This window comes from Salvelinus namaycush, chromosome 3, assembly GCF_016432855.1.
Source record: "Salvelinus namaycush isolate Seneca chromosome 3, SaNama_1.0, whole genome shotgun sequence".
Taxonomy (NCBI): Eukaryota; Metazoa; Chordata; class Actinopteri; order Salmoniformes; family Salmonidae; genus Salvelinus; species Salvelinus namaycush.
Genome location: NC_052309.1, coordinates 5,274,492 through 5,298,196, shown reverse-complemented (window position 1 = coordinate 5,298,196; position 23,705 = coordinate 5,274,492). Strand labels below are relative to the sequence as shown.

The window sequence follows — 23,705 nt, the reverse complement described above, 5'->3', positions numbered from 1 at the left end:
ACAATAACATATGATATAATTAAATACTACAATAGAGAGTTGTAGCAGTGTGACTATAAAAAAAAAAGAAGGGTTTATTTCCTCACTTGTTTGAGGAAGACCTGGCAGTACTGTCCAGTAAAGGAGGGTCCCTGGACAGACAGACACTCCTGGAGAGACCCAGGCCTGTTCACGTTGCCCCCCACCACATCACTACCCATCTTCCCAAAGGCATCATACACTAGATGGACACAAAACATACACATACCAATGACTGATTGCTACGCTAAGCTATGAAATATCTTTTGAAATGTTATACATGTTGTTTCAAAACTAATGCAGTCATGTCTCTGACAATACATGTTGTTTCAAAACTAATGCAGTCATGTCTCTGACAATACATGTTGTTAGAGAAATAAATAACTATTCATTTAATTAACATTAAAAAAGGTTTTGCCCAAAAAATATTTGTTGTAAGTAACCAGACCCTGAGAATTACTGAGAAATCTGAGAAGGATCAAATTAAGCCTCCTGTAAACTTCAGACAAGTGAAAACATGGCAAATAGTCAGTCCTATCTTTCTTCAATCACATTATATATGTAACCTTTATTTAACTAGGCAAGTCAGTTAATGACAAATTCTTATTTACAATGACGGCCTACCAGGGAATAGTGGGTTAACTGCCTTGTTCAGAGGCAGAACGACAGATATTTACCTTGTCAGCTCAGGATTCGATCCAGCAACCTTTCGGTTACTGGCCCAACGCTCTAACCACTAGGCTACCTGCCGCCCCACATGTCAACAATAAGAAAACCTTTTATTTTTTTCAAATAGAGGTCAAGTACTCACTTAAAGCAGCATATTCACTGGGCAGGTCCTTGTTTAGCTCTGAGAGGAAAGTCCTGGTGTCCTGCGTGCATTTCTCAGAGACATTCATGGAATATACTGCTAAAGAACACAACGTTAAGCAGTGGACCAAACAACTAGCCCTCCACAGTAGCACCATCTTGGGGAGGATAGCATCCTTCCATTTCCTGACTAGGACCTTTAAATAATGTTAAGAGTTACATGGTCACAGTGGAAGTGATGATGACTTCCGGTTAGGTAATCTGTAGCTTGACCAATCAGTGTGGTAATTGGTGGCTTCACACATGGATGTGAGTGACCAGTCCCCTGGCACACTAAACCAGCTGTCAATGGCTTTTGATCCAACAGGTACATGTAATGGTTCTTTCATCACAATTATCATTCATTCAAACGTTTATTCATGAAGCAATAACGATCTTCTCTCATAATATTGACTGATTAGTGAGGCCATACAGGCTTGAATTCAAATGTTACGGTGTCACTAAATTGTTAATCCAATCGAATTGAAATTCAAATCCCATGAAGACCAACTACGCATTTTGGACAGGAAATGAGTTCATTATGTGTGTTGAAGGTCAAATGTGACTCATAACATGGATGTAATTGGCAGTTAAGAAGTCTGTAAACTGCTTGCTTGACGTCAACACATGTATCACTGCGTGTCCTAATGATTAACGTACACCATACAGCCTTGAAGCAAAGAGAGAGGAGAGAAAGAGACCATAGCAGGGAAGAGAAGGGAGAGTCTATAGCAGGGAAGCGAAAGGAGAGAGTCTGTAGCAGGGAAGAGAAAGGAGAGAACGTCTGTAGTAGGGAAGAGAAAGGAGAGAACGTCTGTAGTAGGGAAGAGAAAGGAGAGACTGTAGTAGGGAAGAGAAAGGAGAGTCTGTAGCAGGGAAGAGAAAGGAGAGAACGTCTGTAGTAGGGAAGAGAAAGGAGAGAACGTCTGTAGTAGGGAAGAGAAAGGAGAGACTGTAGTAGGGAAGAGAAAGGATAATCTGTAGCAGGGAAGAGAAAGGAGAGACAGTCTGTAGCAGGGAAGAGAAAGGAGAGACTGTAGCAGGGAAGAGAAAGGAGACTGTCTGTAGCAGGGAAGAGAAAGGAGAGACTGTAGTAGGGAAGAGAAGGGAGAGTCTGTAGCAGGGAAGAGAAAGGAGAGACAGTCTGTAGTAGGGAAGAGAAAGGAGAGACAGTCTGTAGCAGGGAAGAGAAAGGAGAGACTGTAGCAGGGAAGAAAAAGGAGAGACTGTAGCAGGGAAGAGAAAGGAGAGACTGTAGCAGTGAAGAGAAAGGAGAGACAGTGTGTAGTAGGGAAGACAAAGGAGAGACAGTCTGTAGCAGGGAAGAGAAAGGAGAGAGTCTGTAGCAGGGAAGAGAAAGGAGAGACTGTAGCAGGGAAGAGAAAGGAGAGACAGTCTGTAGTAGGGAGGAGAAAGGAGAGACTGTAGCAGGGGAAAGAAAGGAGAGACTGTAGCAGGGAAGAGAAAGGAGAGACTGTAGCAGGGAAGAGAAAGGAGAGAGTGTAGCAGGGAAGAGAAAGGAGAGAGTGTAGCAGGGAAGAGAAAGGAGAGACTGTAGCAGGGAAGAGAAAGGAGAGAGTGTAGCAGGGAAGAGAAAGGAGAGACTGTAGCAGGAAAGAGAAAGGAGAGAGTGTAGCAGGGAAGAGAAAGGAGAGACTGTAGCAGGGAAGAGAAAGGAGAGACAGTCTGTAGCAGGGAAGAGAAAGGAGAGACAGTCTGTAGCAGGGAAGAGAAAGGAGAGACAGTCTGTAGCAGGGAAGAGAAAGAAGAGACTGTAGCAGGGAAGAGAAAGGAGAGACTGTAGCAGGGAAGAGAAAGGAGAGACAGTCTGTAGTAGGGAGGAGAAAGGAGAGACTGTAGCAGGGGAAAGAAAGGAGAGACTGTAGCAGGGAAGAGAAAGGAGAGAGTGTAGCAGGGAAGAGAAAGGAGAGACTGTAGCAGGGAAGAGAAAGGAGAGAGTGTAGCAGGGAAGAGAAAGGAGAGACTGTAGTAGGGAAGAGAAAGGAGAGACTGTAGCAGGGAAGAGAAAGGAGAGAGTGTAGCAGGGAAGAGAAAGGAGAGACTGTAGCAGGGAAGAGAAAGGAGAGACTGTAGCAGGGAAGAGAAAGGAGAGACTGTAGCAGGGAAGAGAAAGGAGAGAGTGTAGCAGGGAAGAGAAAGGAGAGACTGTAGCAGGGGAAAGAAAGGAGAGACTGTAGCAGGGAAGAGAAAGGAGAGACTGTAGCAGGGAAGAGAAAGGAGAGAGTGTAGCAGGGAAGAGAAAGGAGAGACTGTAGCAGGGGAAAGAAAGGAGAGACTGTAGCAGGGAAGAGAAAGGAGAGACTGTAGCAGGGAAGAGAAAGGAGAGAGTGTAGCAGGGAAGAGAAAGGAGAGACTGTAGCAGGGAAGAGAAAGGAGAGACTGTAGCAGGGAAGAGAAAGGAGAGAGTGTGGCAGGGAAGAGAAAGGAGAGACTGTAGCAGGGGAAAGAAAGGAGAGACTGTAGCAGGGAAGAGAAAGGAGAGAGTGTAGCAGGGAAGAGAAAGGAGAGACTGTAGCAGGAAAGAGAAAGGAGAGACTGTAGCAGGGAAGAGAAAGGAGAGAGTGTAGCAGGGAAGAGAAAGGAGAGAGTGTAGCAGGGAAGAGAAAGGAGAGACTGTAGCAGGGAAGAGAAAGGAGAGACTGTAGCAGGGAAGAGAAAGGAGAGACTGTAGCAGGGAAGAGAAAGGAGAGAGTGTAGCAGGGAAGAGAAAGGAGAGAGTGTAGCAGGGAAGAGAAAGGAGAGACTGTAGCAGGGAAGAGAAAGGAGAGACTGTAGCAGGGAAGAGAAAGGAGAGACTGTAGCAGGGAAGAGAAAGGAGAGAGTGTGGCAGGGAAGAGAAAGGAGAGACTGTAGCAGGGGAAAGAAAGGAGAGACTGTAGCAGGGAAGAGAAAGGAGAGAGTGTAGCAGGGAAGAGAAAGGAGAGACTGTAGCAGGAAAGAGAAAGGAGAGACTGTAGCAGGGAAGAAAAAGGAGAGACTGTAGCAGGGAAGAGAAAGGAGAGAGTGTAGCAGGGAAGAGAAAGGAGAGAGTGTAGCAGGGAAGAGAAAGGAGAGAGTGTAGCAGGGAAGAGAAAGGAGAGACTGTCGCAGGGAAGAGAAAGGAGAGACTGTAGCAGGGAAGAGAAAGGAGAGACTGTAGCAGGGAAGAGAAAGGAGAGACTGTAGCAGGGAAGAGAAAGGAGAGACTGTAGCAGGAAAGAGAAAGGAGAGACTGTAGCAGGGAAGAGAAAGGAGAGAGTGTAGCAGGGAAGAGAAAGGAGAGAGTGTAGCAGGGAAGAGAAAGGAGAGACTGTAGCAGGGAAGAGAAAGGAGAGACTGTAGCAGGGAAGAGAAAGGAGAGACTGTAGCAGGGAAGAGAAAGGAGAGAGTGTAGCAGGGAAGAGAAAGGAGAGAGTGTAGCAGGGAAGAGAAAGGAGAGACTGTAGCAGGGAAGAGAAAGGAGAGACTGTAGCAGGGAAGAGAAAGGAGAGACTGTAGCAGGGAAGAGAAAGGAGAGAGTGTGGCAGGGAAGAGAAAGGAGAGACTGTAGCAGGGGAAAGAAAGGAGAGACTGTAGCAGGGAAGAGAAAGGAGAGAGTGTAGCAGGGAAGAGAAAGGAGAGACTGTAGCAGGAAAGAGAAAGGAGAGACTGTAGCAGGGAAGAAAAAGGAGAGACTGTAGCAGGGAAGAGAAAGGAGAGAGTGTAGCAGGGAAGAGAAAGGAGAGAGTGTAGCAGGGAAGAGAAAGGAGAGAGTGTAGCAGGGAAGAGAAAGGAGAGACTGTCGCAGGGAAGAGAAAGGAGAGACTGTAGCAGGGAAGAGAAAGGAGAGACTGTAGCAGGGAAGAGAAAGGAGAGACTGTAGCAGGGAAGAGAAAGGAGAGACTGTAGCAGGGAAGAGAAAGGAGAGACTGTAGCAGGGAAGAGAAAGGAGAGACTGTAGCAGGGAAGAGAAGACTCAGTCGGCTGTTCTAATTGCTTAAACATCCGTCCTCTCCTCCCCTTCCTCTGCACTGACTGGAACAGACTTGATGGGTAAAAGACTATATGGTGGAAGAAAGCTCATCACTGTATCATATAGTGTATTATCTCAGCATTGAGATTAGATGGCAGTAGAGAGAGTATTTCCCAAGGAGGGGCTGATGCCTGATCATGTGCAGTAGACATCAGGGGCAGAGTTCAGAATTTATTATTGACATCAAGAACTGCTTCTACACAAACATCCGACATCTCTAGCGAACAAGCAGCAAGACACATTCTAAGAAACAAATAAGAACCATCGACAGCTTCTCTCATGCACGTTGAGCACTACACAAATAGATTCATATTTCATTTTCAGAGTATAAAAAAAGTTACTTCCAAAAACAATGTGTCCTTTTATGAAATACATACATGACAAAAAAAACAACATGGAAATAAAAAAAATGTACAGTATCGTGATTGTTTTCTAGTACAATTAAATTTCTCTTTTCAAATGTAAAACACATCTTGAAATGTAAAGACACTGAAATGAGGAAATGGGTTTCAATTCCAGTCTCACATTCACATTGACATTGTTTAATGCGAAGGCAAGTTTTTTCAATTTTATTGGTTCATTTACACTCTGAACTATGATCAGAGAAATGCATTGGCACCCTACAACCTTCCAAATGGTACACTTGGTGCTCAGGAAATCCAGAATCATAACTATTAGCCAGTGTAATCTTGTTAATTTGGCCAAATGAAAAGGCTGATATACAGTATGGTCAATTGAAAGGCAGAAGGCTATATACTGTATCTGTGTGTGCATGCAAAGAAAGACACGTTGCTATCATCATAACTCAATTAATATCAAAACTGAGCTGCCAGAGAATAAGGAAATTGAAAAGACAAACATTCCGAGACATTCTGAAACAAAATGTCTCCGGTTTCTTTACACAAAGAACAGAACGAATTGGCCCATAGACTGACGGAATAGAGGCGTGAAATAGACAGGCTACTCTCGTGTGGTCTGGTCTGGAGTCTGGACTGATTGTCCTGACAATATGAGCAGAGTTAGGGTCAAATCCATTCTATTTCAGTCAATTGAGTCAATTCTAGAACTGACTGAATTGACAGAATTGAAACAGGATTGACCCAAACCCTGTGAGGATGACAAAGTCATGCAGAGATAAAGTGTTTCTTTATTAGCTGACCCCAGATTGGTTTGTACTGCATAGGCAATAACCATAGGAGTTGACAGGACAGCACAAACAGATCTGGGACCAGGCTAGTTTTTTCAGACATTCCATGGACATTAGCAGCAGTTATAAAACGTAACACTGCCAATAGTTGAGAATTCATCTCCCATAACATAAACGTTTATACAGTACCTAACACTTTCCCATACTAGTGAGAAGACAACAATTGAAATCTTTTCAAAATAAACATTTTCCTACAAAAGATCTATCCAACATCCATAGAAACATCTATATCGTAAAGTGTACAAAATGTTCTCATAGATTGATTTAAATACACATACATTTACTTTAAATATATTACATATTTTAAAACACATTAGAAATGTGTATATATATTGTGTATATACTGTATATTTAATATATGTGGGTAGACGAGTCAATGGAGAATGTCTTATTCGTACTCTAGCATTTACAACGCAACATTCTGAGGCAAATTTGGTCAGAGACAACATTCTGGTAGATGCCACTATGCTTCAACAATAGTGTCCCGACTAGGCTGCTCTATCTCTATTTCTCTGTTGCGTTCAATCTCTTAGACCTGATAAAGGCCATGCCATGTGTCCTCATGTGTGTGTTCAAACTCCCCTCTGTCTCAAACATCTTGTCACACACTTTACATTTGGTCTCAGGTGTCCCGTCGTCCAGGCCGTCCCCCGAGCCGGAACCCAACTGGTTCTCTCTCTGGTTCTCATCGGCTGCAACAGTTCCATTACGTCTGGCCAGCTCCCGTGGCTCCTTCTGCTTGTGGATAATGAAAAGATGTCGGGCCAGGGAGCGGGGAGAAGTGTAGCACAGACCACACTCCCTGCACTGGAAGGAGGATCCGTCAGACTTGTGCTGCGGAATGTGGTCGTGGAAGGTGACGAGGTCCTCGGTGGTGAAGCTGCACACGGCACACTTGTGGACCTTGAACACGTTAACCTTGAGCTTCTTTAGGGGCTGGGTGGGTGTGGAGCCCCTGGAGCGAGGACCGGGAGGCCCCTCGTCATCCTGCTGCTTCCTCTTGGGGCTGAGGGCCTGCAGGGGGGCGAAATAGGGACATGAGGGTTGCTGCATGTACAGGTTGCCATTCAATCTAACACAGATAAACAATCTTTGCATTGCTGTGATTTTTAGAGGCAAATTCCCTCATGTTCGCAGAGATCACGTTTGTTTTAAACGCCACAGATGTTAGCTCAAGCACAAATCACCTTTAAAAATCAATGGCAGTGCACAAGCCGTTAATCTGCGTTTCTTTGAATCCTGGTCATAGTATCAGGGAAAGGAACAGCACAAACTATGGATCAGTGGGTGCAGCTGATTGGTCAGTTACTGTGCCTGGTCAGGAGAGTGGGTGCAGCTCATTGGTCAGTTACTGTACCTTGTCAGGAGGACGGGTGCAGCTCATTGGTCAGTTACTGTACCTTGTCAGGAGGGAGGGTGCAGTTCATTGGTCAGTTACTGTACCTTGTCAGGAGGGCGGGTGCAGCTCATTGGTCAGTTACTGTACCTTGTCAGGAGGGCGGGTGCAGCTCATTGGTCAGTTACTGTACCTTGTCAGGAGGGTGGGTGCAGCTGATTGGTCAGTTACTGTACCTTGTCAGGGGGGCTGTCCTCTGTGTGAGCTGGGTCTGGCGCCATCTTCCCCACAGCATCTTTAATGCCACCATGCATCAGCTGGATGTGTTTGTCCAGCATCACACGCTTAGTGAACGTACGGTTGGGGTCTGGACAGTGACTGTGGGGTCATACAAACAGAGAGAGAGAGAGTTCTTAAAGAAGAGGCCATACACATTTGACATATTAAATGCTGACATGTCATCACAGGAATTTGTTGCCCTATTGAATCTGTGTAGACTGAATACTTGTGCATCCGCATGTAGGTTAAACTCATATATTCTAGTAGGAAATGCCACAATAACCAAATCCAAAAATGTAACCCCCCCCCCCCAAAAATGTGATCCAATCCAGCATTACTCACGGACAGGAGTAGACCTTACGTAGCCCCTTGTGTTTGATCCTGTTGTGTCGACACAAGCTGTGGGAGGAGCTGAACGACTTGTCACACTGTCGGCACGGGTGCTTCTTCAGTTGCTGCATTCATAGTGGGAGAATAAATAGAACTGAACAGTTATGGTTTGATTACGGTCACCACGGGCCTCCAGAGTGGCACAGCAGTCTGAGACTCTGTCACTACAGACATCCAGGCTGTATCACAACCGGCCACGATTGGGAGTCCCATAGGGCGGCGCACAATTTGCCCAGCGTCGTCCGGGTTAGGGTTTGGCCGGGGTAGGCAGTCACTGTAAATAAGAATTTGTTCATAATCTAATTGCCTAGTTAAATAAAGGTTAAATAAAAAAAAATATATATTGTTTCGACCTTTCCAATCCTCTCAGATCTACAGTTGAAGTCGGAAGTTTACATAAAAAGTAAAAAGTAATTAAAACTCGTTTTTCAACCACTCCACAAATTTCTTGTTAACAAACTATAGTTTTGGCCAGTCAGTAAGGACATCTACTTTGTGCATGAAAAGATTTTTTTCCAAAAATGGTTTACAGACAGATTAATTCACTGTATCACAATTCCAGTGGGTCAGAAGTTTACATACACTAAGTTGACTGTGTCTTTAAACAGCTTGGAAAATTCCAGAAAATGATGTCACGGCTTTAGAAGCTTCTGATAGGAAAATTGACATCATTTGAGTCAATTGGAGGTGTACCTGTGGATGTATTTCAAGGCCTACCTTCAAACCCAGTGTCTCTTTGCTTGACATCATGGGAAAATCAAAAGAAATCAGCCAATACCTCAGAAAAACAATTAGACCTCCACAAGTGGGAGCAATTTCCAAATGCCTGAAGGTGCCATGTTCATCTTTACAAACAATAGTACACAAGTATAAACACCATGGGACCACGCAGCCGTCATACCGCTCAGGAAAGGGACGCGTTCTGTCTCCTAGAGATGAACGTACTTTGGTGCGAAAAGTGCAAATCAATCCCAGAACAACAGCAAAGGACCTTGTGAAGATGCTGGAGGAAACAGGTACAAATGTATCTATATCCACAGTAAAACGAGTCCTATATTGACATAACCTGAAAGGCAGTGGCGTGCCGTGGGCCTGGGGCCTGGGCCTTCAGTGAGGTACTACACAGTCCCACCCGAATTAATCCACCTCATTATGATGCCATGGCTCTAGACACTATACATTTAGACAGAAACGCAGTATAACCAGGCGTTGCGTCACCTTGAAATTGACAAATTGACATTTTTGGGTAAACAGTGTTTACCCAAAAACATGACACAATCAATGAGTCTTTTCAATATTTCCCTTCACCTTTTCATTGTGCAGCTCCGTTGCCCTGCGCGTTTGTTCTTTGAGCTGTCGATCCACTCCGGTGTCCCCAAAAGTTTTCAAAAGCACCATTGCTTGTTAGTGCCCAGCCGTACTTTGGTGTCTCGTTGCTGCCTTGGTTAGACAACTCAAGTTTGCAAAGCCAGTGTGGCTCCAAACACCAAATCGATCACTTGCAAATAATAGGCATTCCCAGCAGTACAGTTTGCAGTGCTTCTCGGAGCCAAGGAGCCTGTGAGCCATTGACAGCGCTCGTAGTTGAAACTTTGAAAGTGGCGAGCGAACGAAGCACTTTCCCGCCTGTGACAGGCTTTGTGGCGTCGGGCGACCTCTCCTTACAATGTCTAACTTTTCTTGAAAAGTTCGTTTTGAGAATGGCGTTATAATTATATCCTCGACCAAATCGATATCTTCTCCTCCTTCCGCCATTGTGGGTTGAAAAAACAGCTTAGTAGTACGCGAATTAATTCCTTTATCAAATTCAGTTTCCTAGATCTCCATAGGACCTGCCTCTCAATATTGGTAATCCAATCAAAAGACGTGCACGCACTACGCCTGCTAGCTGGCTCCTGTGTAACACTGGAGCCAGCCAGAAGGCGTACAATAGCCAACTCTAAAGCTGATTGGTTGACACTAAATTTTCATTTCCATTCACTATAAGCTACAAGCGCCCGCACTGTTGATTCTGAAGGCCTGAGGGCAGATTTTAGACCCCTGGCAACACATGATGGCTGAATATGATTGGATAAAAGATCTAACATAAAGACCAGCCCTCAAAATCTCAACCTGGGACTGGAAGCAGTGCAACCAAGAGGAAAGCTATGAAATGAAGAGTATAACTCTTACTCTGGGGAATAATTTAATACATATTTGTGGGAAAATATATTTAAAAAAAATATATATTCTGATGATGTTTAGGCCAGCAGAGAAGGCCTTGCAGGCCCTGACGGCCCACCACTGCTGAAAGGCCAATCAGCAAGGAAGAAGCCACTGCTCCAAAACAGCCTTAAAAAAGCCAGACTACGGTTTACAACTGCACATGGGGACAAAAATCGTACTTTTTGGAGAAATGTCCTCTGGTCTGATGAAACAAAAATAGAACTGTTTGGCCATAATGACCATTGTTATGTTTGGAGGAAAAAGGGGGAAGCTTACAAGCCCGAAGAACACCATCACAACCGCGAAGCACGGGGTGGCAGCATCATGTTGTGGGGGTGCTTTGCTGCAGGTGGGACTTGTACACTTCACAAAATAGATGGCATCACGAGGAGGGAAATTATGTGGATATATTGAAGAAACATCTTAAGACATCAGTCAGGAAGTTAAAGCTTGGACGCAAATGAGTCTTCCAAATGGACAATGACCCCCAAGCATACTTCCAAAGTTGTGGCAAAATGGCTTAAGGGCAACAAAGTCAAGGTATTGGAGTGGCCATCACAAAGCCCTGACCTCAATCCTATAGAAAATTTGTGGGCAGAACTGAAAAAGCATGTGCGAGCAAGGAGGCCTACAAACCTGACTCAGTTACACCAGCTCGGTCAGGAGGAATTGGCCAAAATTCACCCAACTTATTGTGTGAAGCTTGTGGAAGGCTACCTGAAACTTTTGACCCGTTAAACAATTTAAAGGCAATGCTACCAAATACTAATTGAGTGTATGTAAACTGCTGACCCACTGGGAATGTGATGAAAGAAATAAAAGCTGAACTAAATCAATCTCTCTACTATTATTCTGACATTTCACATTCTTAAAATGAAGTGGTGATCCTAACTGACCTAAGATAGGGAATTTTTACTAGGATTAAATTTCAGGAATTGTGAAAAACTGAGTTTAAATGTATTTGGCTAAGGTTTATTTAAACTTCCGACTGTACACACGTACACGGGGTATTGGCTCGGGGTTGATTTGGGATTCAAACTAGGACTACACTGTACCTTGCCATGCTCCTGCCTGACGTGGGCTACGAACACCTCTCTCTGGATGAAGAGACGGTCACAGTCTCCACATGTCCAGCCAGGGGCAGGTGGCTTCTGGGGGGCTGAGGTAGGGGTGATCTGGGCCTTTTTCAGGGGTGTAGAGGGCGCATTCTTGTCCTCCCTGTCCAGACCGTTGTTGTTGGTGTTGGGGCTGGAACTGAGGGGCAGGTTGATACCCAGGTTGGGGGGACCCTCGATGGTCTTTAAGGTACCATGCATCGTCTACACAGGGATGACAAACAGCTCCGGTTCACTAACAGGCATATTAACTATTCATACAGACTGCACATGGACAATGACTTATAATTATCAATTGCAGATTAGGATTATACACAAATATATTTCAAGTACTTGTCATTACATTGTAGTAGATTTTTAATAATTTTCGGAAAAATAGAAGTGCCTGTTATAAGTTAAGTTATTTTTCCACTCCGAGCACAAGAGAAGAAGATATTTTCCCCTTCATACAGTACCTTGATGTGGTCCAACATGAGCTGTTTCTGGGCGTAGTGCATGGAGCAGTCTGGGCATTTGAAGACAGACACCTTCTGGTTGGCTATGTGTTGATCAAAGTGTGACTGAAGCAGTGTCTGCTGGGTGAACACTGTATCACACATGGAACACTTGTAGATCAACCTGGAAGACAACACAAAGACTTTGAGAGACATGTTGCTTGATAAAAATGAATGAGTTTCATTAAATCCTGTATACATGTAACAGTATAACTTTAGTACGTCCCCTCGCCCCGACACGGGCGCGAACCAGGGACCCTCTGCACACATCAACAACAGTCACCCACGAAGCATCGTTACCCATCGCTCCACAAAAGCTGCGGCCCTTGCAGAGCAAGGGGAAACCCTACTTCAGGTCTCAGAGCAAGTGACGTAACCGATTGAAATGCTATTAGCGCGTACCCGCTAACTAGCTAGCCATTTCACATCCGTTACACTCACCCCCCTTTCAACCTCCTCCTTTTCCGCAGCAACCAGTGATCCGGGTCAACAGCATCAATGTAATAGTATAACTTTAGACCGTCCCCTCGCCCCGACCCGGGCGCGAACCAGGGACCCTCTGCACACATCAACAACGGTCGCCCACGAAGCATCGTTACCCATCGCTCCACAAAGGCCACGGCCCTTGCAGAGCAAGGGGAAACCCTACTTCAGGTCTCAGAGCAAGTGACGTAACCGATTGAAATGCTATTAGCGCGTACCCGCTAACTAGCTAGCCATTTCACATCCGTTACATACAGAAAAGGAATAAAATCAATGTTATCTAATAACAATTATTTTTTTCAACTGTACTAATGCATTGTATATGACAACAGTACCTATTCATGTCCATGAATACACTTAACAATGTTAATGTCCATAATAGGAGTTAATGATTTATTTCAAAACAATGCGTCAGTTCAAAAGGTTTATCACAGAACCTGGCAGCACACTGTCTGTCTGTCTGTCTGTCTGTCTGTCTGTCTGTCTGTCTGTCTGTCTGTCTGTCTGTCTGTGAGATCACCTGCCACCTGCTCCTGAACAGGTTCAGTCATCAGTGTGTGTGTGTGTGTGTGTGTGTTCATTAGAGTGTGTTGACGGTGTTAGGAAAAGGTCAGGGTGCTGGAAAAACACTCAGTTAAAGCTACTGTGTCTAATAACATTAAACGCAAACCCATTCAACATTGAAAATGAAGACGGTTCTGACAGGAACATGACTTGGACATGGATATCGGATAACTTTCCCTCATTAAAGCAGAATTAATTTGTGGTAAACAACTGAGGATGTTGGTGTCACCTTTCCCATCAGTGATAGAACAGCATACAGTAGAATAGAACAATAAGATCGTATATTCTATTAAATAGAAGACAAAGTTCTTCAACATAGAACGAAAACTTTCTAGGATAATATTAAGTTTAGATAAATACTATACTATACTATACTAGATCACATGAATAATGGGTTGTGAGAATCTGAAGAGACTTACTTGGGCTCTCCTATCTTGACCCCAGGGTGCTGTGTGCGTGCGTGTGAGTGTGTGCCAGGAGCAGACTTGAAGGCCATGGGGCAGATGGGACACTTGTAGAAGATCTCACAGTGAGAGCTCTGGATGTGTGTCTTCAGAGCAGCCACGTCAGAGTAGATGACGCTACAGTGCACACAGCTGGAGAGAGAGAGAGAGGGGGAGAGAAAAAAATACAGTGAGCACCATAATTCATTGGACAGTGACCATTTTTCTGTTATTTTGGTTCTGTACTTTGAGTTTGAAAGGATACAATGTCAATGAGGGTGAAGTGCAGACTGTCAGCTTTAATTTGAGGGTATTTTCATACATATCGGATGAACCGTTTAGAAATTATAGAAGCTTTTGTACATAGTCCCCCCCATTTTCGGGCATCAAAAAACATTGGACAGTTTAACATAATGTAGAATAAAGTAATCATTGTAAATATTTGGTCGCATATCCTTTGCATGCAATGACTGCTTGAAGTCTGCGATGCATCGACATCACCAGACGCTGGGTATCTTCCCTGGTGATGCTCTGCCAGGCCTGTACTCCAGCCATCTTCAGTTGGCTTCAGTCAGTATTGCCTTCAGTCACCTCTTCAGCATGTAAAATGCATGTTCAATTGGATTCAGATCCGGTGATTGACTCGGCCAGTCAAGGATTTTCCACTTTTTGGCCATCAAAAACCCCTTCGTTGCTCTAGCAGTATGTTTAGGGTCATTGTCTTGTTGCATGATGAGGTGCCATCCAATGAGTTTGGAGGCATTTGGTTTTATCTGAGCAGATAAAATATTTCTGTAGACTTCAGAATTCATTGTTCTACTTCTGTCTGCAGTCACATCATCGATGAAGACAAGTGAGGCTGTTCCACTGGCAGCCATACTGGCCCAAGCCATAACACCCCCTCCACCATGTTTCATGGATGAGGTGGTATGCTTTGGATCATGGGCATGTCCTTTTTTTCTCCACACTCTCCTCTTTCCATCACTCTGGTACATACATGTTAATCTTTGTCTCATCTGTCCACAATACTTTTTTTCTTGGGGCTATTTTAGGTGCTTTTTAGCAAACTGTAATCTCGCCTTTCTGTTATTCAGGCTTATCAGTGGTTCGTATATTGTAGCGTACCCTCTGTAGTCCTGCTGGTGTAGTCTTCTACGTATGGTAGACTTTGTCACATCTACACCTGCATCCAGGAGAGTGTTTTTGATCTGTTGGGCTGTTGTCAGGGGGTTTTTCTTCACCATAGAGAGTATTCTCCGGTCATCCTGTCACGCCCTGGCCATAGAGAGGCTTTTATTCTCTATTCTGGTTAGGCCAGGGTGTGACTAGGGTGGGCATTCTAGTTTCTTTATTTCTATGTTTTCTGTTTCTATGTGTTTGGCCGGGTATGGTTCTCAATCAGGGACAGCTGTCTATCGTTGTCTCTGATTGGGAATCATACTTAGGCAGCCTTTTTTCCTTTGTATTTTGTGGGTAGTTATCTTTGTTAGTGGCACTATAGCCCTAGTAAGCTTCACGGTCGTTTCTTTGTCTCTTGTTTTGTTGGCGACATTTACATAAATAAAGGAAAATGTACGCTCACCACGCTGCACCTTGGTCCGGTCATTTCCACCTAGACGACGTTCGTGACACATCCACTACAGTGGTCTTCCTCAGTCTACCGGGTCTTTTGACATAATTGAGTTCACCGGTTGTTTTTTTCTTGTTAATGATGAACCAAACTTGACTTGGGCATGCCCAGGGTTTTTGCAATGTTCCTGATTGATTGATTTTCATTTCTGAGCCTTATGACGGCCAGCTTCATTTGCATCAACACTGCTGTCTTTCTCATGTTGTCACACCCCAACAACAACCTCCAAAGGCAATAGCAAAGTCTAGAATCAATACTATTCATCAACAGCTCTCCTGCATTCACTAACGACACAAATGAATACACCTGCCTAACGACACATCTGTGAAGCCAATTCAACAAATACTTGTAGTACCTTAAAATGGGGGGGGACCATGTACAAAAGGTGCTGTCATTTCTAAATGGTTCATCAGATATATATGAAAATACGCTAAAATTATAGCTGACAGTCTGCTCTTCACCCTCATTGTAAACTCAAAGTGCTAGAGTACAGAACCAAAATAACAAAAGAAGTATGGTGCTCACTGTATATATATAAAACAAAAATATACAGGACCTTTTAACTCAACACTTTGGATGATTTTGATACTCAATGCAAGTTACAAATCAACTGACATTGTAATTACTGTGATTAGCAAGTGGCACCTTGATATGTGAAATAAATCATTTTCAGTGTGGAGACTTAAAGGTGACATTATCAAACAACTACAGTATTGCCTCTTCCAAGTGTGCACCCTCCACATTGGGAAGAGCCGATATTGGCGGTCTCGTTGCTGTTGATTTCTGTAGGAAGAAAGTCGCCCTTCTGTATGACGTCATATTGCTACGTCTACCTGCGTGGACCTTTTAAACAAAAGTCATCTGACTGCTTCTAAAGAAAATCTCTAGAGAAGAAGAGGAAACAGAAGTGTTTCCTGTTCAGGCAGGAAGTAATGTCAGACTGACCGGTAGCCCACCCTGCGGGTGTAGTGCAGACAGTTCCTGGTCACATGGGACTGGAAGTGGATTGAGCGGCAGATAGCCCCACACTCAGGGCAGATGTAGGGAGACTTGTGCTGGTGGATCCGTTGGTGCGACGCAAAGCTGCACACGTTAGGTAGTAGCATTTGGCAGATAGTGCAGGTTTTCTACAGCCGTAAACAGAGACAAAAATACACAAAACAGTATTATAAGGCTCTAGGAGGAATGCAATCTTTGAGAGTTGGTGCAATATGGAGTTAAATTAACAAAACATTTGACAATTTACATCATTAGCTGGGGCTATAAAGGGATCATATGATGAAAAGCACAATGCCATTAAAGATGGCATCTGCAGTACAGGGAAACAGCGCCACTGGCCGCCCCACCACAGTTGTTGAGCGTCGTGCAGCATGGTGAAGACAAGGCAGTACATATTAAGCTCTTCTGTCGAGGCGTGCAATGATGTCAGAAGGGGGGGAAACAGCATTCTTTGTTTGCAGTAACTTCTTTGTTGTAATATCACAGATGGACGTGGTTAATTTACCATAAAGGATTCCAGCTTTAATATATATATATTTTTTTTTAATTATTATATATTAAATCAAAACGAAAAGTACAAGAGGTTTGGAGTGTAAAAGGGAGTGTTGATTAGAAGTGGTGACACAGTGGGTGTGACTCACAGAAATACAAAATAGACAAGGGAAGTTTTAAAAGAGTAAGAAAACACTCACACAACACCGGCTTGTAGACATACACACAGTAACCACACATACACACAGTAACCACACATACACACAGTAACCACACATACACACAGTAACCACACATACACACAGTAACCACACATACACACAGTAACCACACATACGCACAGTAACCACACATACGCACAGTAACCACACATACACACAGTAACCACACATACACACAGTAACCACACATACACACAGTAACCACACATACACACAGTAACCACACATACACACAGTAACCACACATACACACAGTAACCACACATACGCACAGTAACCACACATACACACAGTAACCACACATACACACCTGTCCGCTGGACTCTGGAGCCTGCTGATAGTGCATTGCTAGAGAGTTCTCATCCAGGAACATCTCGCTGCACTCTAAACACTTCAGACTGGTTCTGCAGAGCCGGGAGACATCCTCATCCAGGGGCATGGCAGCAACCGGAGGGGCGTTGGAGGGGGCACAGATCACCGCTGCCTGGGCCTGAGGACCAGCACCCTTCCCTAGGTAGTGGCCGGTGGAGCTGTAGGTAGATCCAGCGGTGGTGGCGGAGGATAGCGGAGGTGATGTAATGATCATCTGGTCTGTAGGGATGGGCTTGAGGATGAGGTGGGAACACTGCATAACCACCCCTTTGAGGAGAAGAGAAGAAGAGACGAGGTGAGAAGACGAGAGGAGAGGAGACAAAAGGAGAGGAGAGAAGACAAGAGGAGATGAGAGGAGAGAAGAAAAGAGGAAAGGACAAGAGGAGATTTTATTAGTCTCAATTTAGAAGCATTGCAGAGTATCAATGGCAGTGAATGCTTTAGGCATTTCATGTATGAAGAAAAGTCACCTTTGTCCTTGTGTCCCCGGGCGTGAGAGAGCAGACTGCACTTGTTGTAGAAGACCAGGTTCTTGACACAGTGGTTGCAGGTGACCTCGATGCGGACGCTGCGACGGTCGTAATGCTGGCTCAGGCTTCTCTCCAGGGCAAACGAGTCACCGCACTCCAGGCACCTGTAAATAATAATATAAATGAATATACATTAATTCAAACATGTATATTATATACACTGCATTTCAAGAAGCCCAAGGACACTGTATAATTTTTTGGGGGAAGAAACAATTAAAATGCTATATAGCTAGCTAGCATTTTACCTATAGCCGCGGGAGGGTAGGGAGATACAGGCGGCCGAGGGGGGGCTGAGGTTGGGAACGTAGACTGGGACGGGGTTGATGCTGCTCAGGACCTTATTGAAGGCCTCCACTACAGAACTCTGGGAGCTGGCTAACACCTGGACTCTAGAGACACCCTTCTTCTGGGCCTGGGCAGCCAGCAGGGCTTGCTTCACTGGCTGCTGCCCCTGGGGCTTGGAGCTGGACAGCACCTGGTGAAACGAACAGACATTCAAGAAGTTACTGAATGAAATGTTCGGGATTTATTGTTGTTATTTATTTATTGGAATGATTCCTCATGTTTATTTCATTATTACTGTATGACGGTATATGTTGTTGTCTATAGCGTGTTAGCATAGAAGATTAGTTCTGATGTACAAAATGAGGTATCTTAATAAACCAAACCTGGTGGAGCTCAGAAACAGAGGTGGTCTTGGTCAGGGGGAGTAGATTGAGGTTGGTGAGGTGGACAGTCTTTGGCACGGTGAGTTTGGCATTTGCCAGGCTGGATACAGGCACCATGACGGTCTGCTGTTGTTGTTGATGGATGGCGTTGGCAGCTTTGAGGATGGCGCTGCTGGCACTCTGTACCGACGCAGCGGGGATCACTGTGGCTTTGACCATGGTGTTGTTGGCCAGCTTTAGGTTAATGACCTGAGTAGGGGGAGGAGAGGATGGGAAATACAATTGTATTTGTCATATGTAGACTAACAGTGAAATGCATACTTATGGGTGATTTTCCAACAATGCAGAGTTAAGGAAAAAACATTTATACAAAAATTGAAAGTCACACCAGGAATAAACACACAGTGAATAACGAATAACAATAACATCAAAATAACATGGCTATGTACAGGGAGTACCAGTACCGAGTGGATGTGCAGGGGTACGAGGTAATTGACGTACACTGCTGTTGAAAAGTTTGGGGTCACTTAGAAATGTCCTTGTTTTCCATGAAACCATACATGAAATGAGTTGCAAAATGAATAGGAAATATAGTCATGTTGACAAGGTTATAAATAATGACTTTTAATTGAAATAATAATTGTGTCCTTCAAACTTTGCTTTCGTCAAAGAATCCTCCATTTGTAGCAATTACAGCCTTGCAGACCTTTGGCATTCTAGTTGTCAATTTGTTGAGGTAATCTGAAAAGATTTCACCCCATGCTTCCTGAAGCACCTCCCACAAGTTGGATTGGCTTGATGGGCACTTCTTATGTACCATACGGTCAAGCTGCTCCCACAACAGCTCAATAGGGTTGAGATCAGGTGACTGTGCTGGCCACTCCATTATAGACAGAATACCAGCTGACTGCTTCTTCCCTAAATAGTTATTGCATAGTTTGGAGCTATGCTTTGGGTCATTGTCCTGTTGTGGGAGGAAATTGGCTCCAATTAAGTGCCGCCCACAGGGTATGGCATGGTGTTGCAAAACGGAGTGATAGCCTTCCTTCTTAAAGATCTCTTTTTACCCTGTACAAATCTCCCACTTTACTACCACCAAAGCACCCGCAGACCATCACATGGCCTCCACCATGCTTGACAGATGGTGTCAAGCACTCCTCCAGCATCTTTTCATTTTTTCTGCGTCTCACGAATGTTATTCTTTGTGATCCGAACACCTCAAACAGATTCGTCTGACCATAACACTTTTTTCCAATCTTCCTATGTCCAGTGTCTGTGTTCTTTTGCCCATCTTAATCTTTTATTGGCCAGTCTGAGATATGGCTTTTTCTTTGCAACTCTGCCTAGAAGGCCAGCATCCTGGAGTCACCTCTTCACTGTTGACTTTGAGACTGGTGTTTTGCGGGTACTATTTAATGAAGCTGCCTGTTGTGGTCTTGTGAGGCGTCTGTTTCTCAAACTAGACACTCTAATGTACTTGTCCTCTTGCTCAGTTGTGCACCGGGGCCTCCCACTCCTCTTTCTATTCTGGTTAGAGACAGTTTGCTCTGTTCTGTGAAGGGAGTAGTACACAGCGTTGTACGAGATCTTCAGTTTCTTGGCAATTTCTCACATGGAATTGCCTTCATTTCTCAGAACAAGAATAGACTGACGAGTTTCAGAAGAAAGTTCTTTGTTTCTGACAATTTGAGCCTGTAATCCAACCCACAAATGCTGATGCTCCAGATAAATCAACTAGTCTAAAGAAGGCCAGTTTTATTGCTTCTTTAATTAGAACAACAGTTTTCAGCTGTGCTAATATAGCCAATTAGTTCAATCTTGGTTTCATCAGACCAGAGAATCTTGTTTCTCATGTTCTAAGCCAGGGCCTGTATCATCGGATGGGGCCACAGTGTCTCCTGACCCCTCCTGTCTCAGCCTCCAGTATTTATGCTGCAGTAGTTTATGTGTCGGGGGGCTAGGGTCAGTCTGTTATATCTGGAGTACTTCTCCTGTCTTATCCGGTGTCCTGTGTGAATTCTCTAATTCTCTCTTTCTTTCTTTCTCTCTCTCGGAGGACCTGAGCCCTAGGACCATGCCTCAGGACTACCTGGCATTGTCACGCCCTGGCCTTAGTTATCTTTGTTTTCTTTATTATTTTAGTTAGGTCAGGGTGTGACATGGGGGATGTTTGTGTGTTTTTGTCTAGTCGAGGGTGTTTGTAGTGTCTAGGGGGGTTTGGTAGAGTTTATGGGGTTGTGTTCAGTGTAGGTGTCTAGGTATGTCTATGGTTGCCTGAGTGGTTCTCAATCAGAGACAGCTGTCTATCATTGTCTCTGATTGGGAGCCATATTTAAGGCAGCCATAGGCATTAGACGGGTTGTGGGTAATTGTCTATGTGATGTTGCATGTTTGCACTCAGTGTTATAGCAGTCACGTTATTTTGTATTGTTTGTTAAGTGTTCTTCATTATTAAAGGAAAGAATATATTCTAATCACGCTGCGCCTTGGTCCTCTCTTTCACCTATAGACGATCGTGACAGGCATGATGACTTCTTGCTGTCCCCAGTCCACCTGGCCGTGCTGCTGCTCCAGTTTCAACTGTTCTGCCTGCAGCTATGGAACCCTGACCTGTTCACCGGACGTGCTACCTGTCCCAGACCTGCTGTTTTCAACTCTCTAGCGACAGCAGGAGCGGTAGAGATACTCTTAATGATTGGCTATGAAAAGCCAACTGACATTTACTCCTGAGGTGCTGACCTGTTGCACCCTCGACAACTACTGTGATTATTATTATTTGACCACGCTGGTCATTTATGAACATTTGAACATCTTGGCCATGTTTTGTTATAATCTCCACCTGGCACAGCCAGAAGAGGACTGGCCACCCCTCATAGCCTGGTTCCTCTCTAGGTTTCTTCCTAGGTTTTGGCCTTTCTATGGAGTTGTTCCTAGCCACCGTGCTTCTACACCTGCATTGCTTGCTGTTTGGGATTTTAGGCTTGGTTTCTGTACAGCACTTTGAGATATCAGCTGATGTAAGAAGGGCTATATAAATACATTTGATTTGAATTTGATTTGATTTAAGAGTCTTTAGGTGCCTTTTGCCCCCCAAAAATTATTTAACTAGGCAAGTAAGTTAAGAACAAATTCTTATTATTAGGCAGGTGTTAGCCTTTCCAAATCATGTCAAATCAGTGGAATTTACCACAAGTGGACTCCAATAAAGTTGTAGAAACATCTCAAGGATGATCAGAGAATGATTTATTTCTTTCATCACATTTCCAGTGGGTTAGAAGTTTACATACACTCAATTAGTATTTGGTAGAATTGCCTTTAAATTGTTTAACTTGGGTCAAACGTTTTGGGTAGCCTTCCACAAGCTTCCCACAATAAGTTGGGTGAATTTTGGCCCATTCCTCCTGACTGAGCTGGTGTAACTGAGTCAGGTTTGTAAGCCTCCTTGCTCGTACACGCTTTTTCAGTTCTGCCCACAAATTTTCTATAGGATTGAGGTCAGGGCTTTGTGACGGCCACTCCAATACTTTGACTTTGTTGTCCTTAAGCCATTTTGCCACAACTTTGGAAGTATGCTTGAGGGTCATTGTCCATTTGGAAGATCCATTTGCGTCCAAGCTTTCACTTCCTGACTGATGTCTTGAGATGTTGCTTCAATATATCCACATAATTTTCCTACCTCATGATGCCATCTATTTTGTGAAGTGCACCAGTCACTCCTGCAGCAAAGCACACACACACACAAAATAATGCTGCCACCCCCGTGCTTCACGTTTGGGATGGTGTTCTTCGGCTTGTAAGCATCCCCCTTTTTCCTCCAAACATAACGATGGTCATTATGACCAAACAGTTCCATTTTTGTTTCATCAGACCAGAGGACATTTCTCCAAAAAGTACTATCGTTGTCCCCATGTGCAGTTGCAAACTGTAGTCTGGCTTTTTTATGGCAGTTTTGGAGCGGTGGCTTCTTCCTTGCTGAGTGGCCTTTCAGGTTATGTCGATATAGGACTCGTTTTTCCTGTGGATATAGATACTTTTGTACCTGTTTCCTCCAGCATCTTCACAAGGTCCTTTGTTGTTGTTCTGGGATTGATTTGCACTTTTCGCACCAAAGTACGTTCATCTCTAGGAGACAGAACGCGTCTCCTTCCTGAGCGGTATGACGGCTGCGTGGTCCCATGCTGTTTATACTTGCGTACTGTTGTTTGTACAGATGAACGTGGTACCTTCAGGCGTTTGGAAATTGCTCCCAAGGATGAACCAGACTTGTGGAGGTCTATAATTGTTTTTCTGAGGTCTTGGCTGATTTCTTTTGATTTTCCCATGATGTCAAGCAAAGAGGCACTGGGTTTGAAGGTAGGCCTTGCAATACATCCAGAGGTACACCAACTGACTCAAATGATGCCAATTAGGCTATCAGAAGCTTCTAAAGCCATGACATCATTTTCTGGAATTTTCCAAGCTGTTTAAAGGCACAGTCAACTTAGTGTATGTAAACTTCTGACCCACTGGAATTGTGATACAGTAAATTATAAAGGAAATAATCTGCCTGTAAACAATTGTTAGAAAAATGACTTGTGTCATGCACAAAGTAGATGTCCTAACCGACTGGCCAACTGTATATATATATATATATATATATATATAGAGTACCGGTCAAACATTTGAACACACCTACAGTACTCATTCATGTTTTTTGTGTGTTTTTTTTACTATTTTACTATTACTTCTAGTAGAATAATAGTGAAGACATCAAAACTATGAAATAACACATGGAATCATGTTATAACCAAAAAAGTGTTAAACAAATAAAAATATATTTTATATTTGAGATTCTTCAAAGTAGCCACCCTTTGACTTGATGACAGCTTTTCACACTCTTGGCATTCTCTCAACCAGCTTCATGAGGTAGTCACCTGGAATGCATTTCAACTAACAGGTGTGCCTTGTTAAAAGTTAATTTATGGAATTTCTTTCCTTAATGCGTTCGAGTCAGTCAGTTGTGTTGTGTCAAGGTAGGGGTGGTAAACAGAAGATAGCCCTATTTGGTAAAAGACCAAGTTCAAACATTCCCATATACAGTAACCTCCATAATTATTGGGACAGTGAAGCATTGTTTCTTCTTTGGCTCTATACTACAAAATATGAGGTTAAAGTGCAGACTGTTAGATTTAATTTGAGGACATTTTCATCCATATCGGGTGAACCATTTTGTTCCTCTAAACTAGTCCCACCCCTCCCCAATTTAAGAGAAGCAAAAGTATTGGGACAAACACTAACGCTGTATTAAAGTAGTAGTCAACACATCCATCAACACAGGGGCCACTCAGGGGTATGTGCTTTGTTCTCTGTAGTTTCTGGGGACTGGGGAGAAAATGCAACATCTCTCCCCAAATATGGG

The 23,705-nt window shown here is 43.9% G+C and overlaps 1 protein-coding gene across 2 annotated transcripts in view; it reads right to left on the bottom strand.

Moving 5' to 3' along the window:
• Positions 1-5,037: 5,037 nt before the first annotated feature.
• znf532 (zinc finger protein 532) overlaps positions 5,038-23,705 on the bottom strand; it is a 39,247-nt gene continuing 20,579 nt past the window's right edge. Inside the window, exons 5-15 of one of the 2 annotated variants that reach the window (XM_038989573.1) lie at positions 18,308-18,556; positions 17,885-18,114; positions 17,580-17,743; positions 17,048-17,376; positions 15,971-16,152; positions 13,372-13,548; positions 11,867-12,029; positions 11,352-11,615; positions 8,044-8,156; positions 7,659-7,800; positions 5,038-7,100 (exon numbers count right to left, since the gene is read on the bottom strand). In XM_038989573.1, the coding sequence (XP_038845501.1) occupies positions 6,591-7,100; positions 7,659-7,800; positions 8,044-8,156; positions 11,352-11,615; positions 11,867-12,029; positions 13,372-13,548; positions 15,971-16,152; positions 17,048-17,376; positions 17,580-17,743; positions 17,885-18,114; positions 18,308-18,556 (2,523 nt within the window). In that variant the 3' untranslated portion in view covers positions 5,038-6,590. Of the gene's footprint in view, positions 7,101-7,658; positions 7,801-8,043; positions 8,157-8,322; positions 8,366-11,351; positions 11,616-11,866; positions 12,030-13,371; positions 13,549-15,970; positions 16,153-17,047; positions 17,377-17,579; positions 17,744-17,884; positions 18,115-18,307; positions 18,557-23,705 lie in introns of those variants that run through there. The other variant, XM_038989574.1, reaches the window with a different exon arrangement.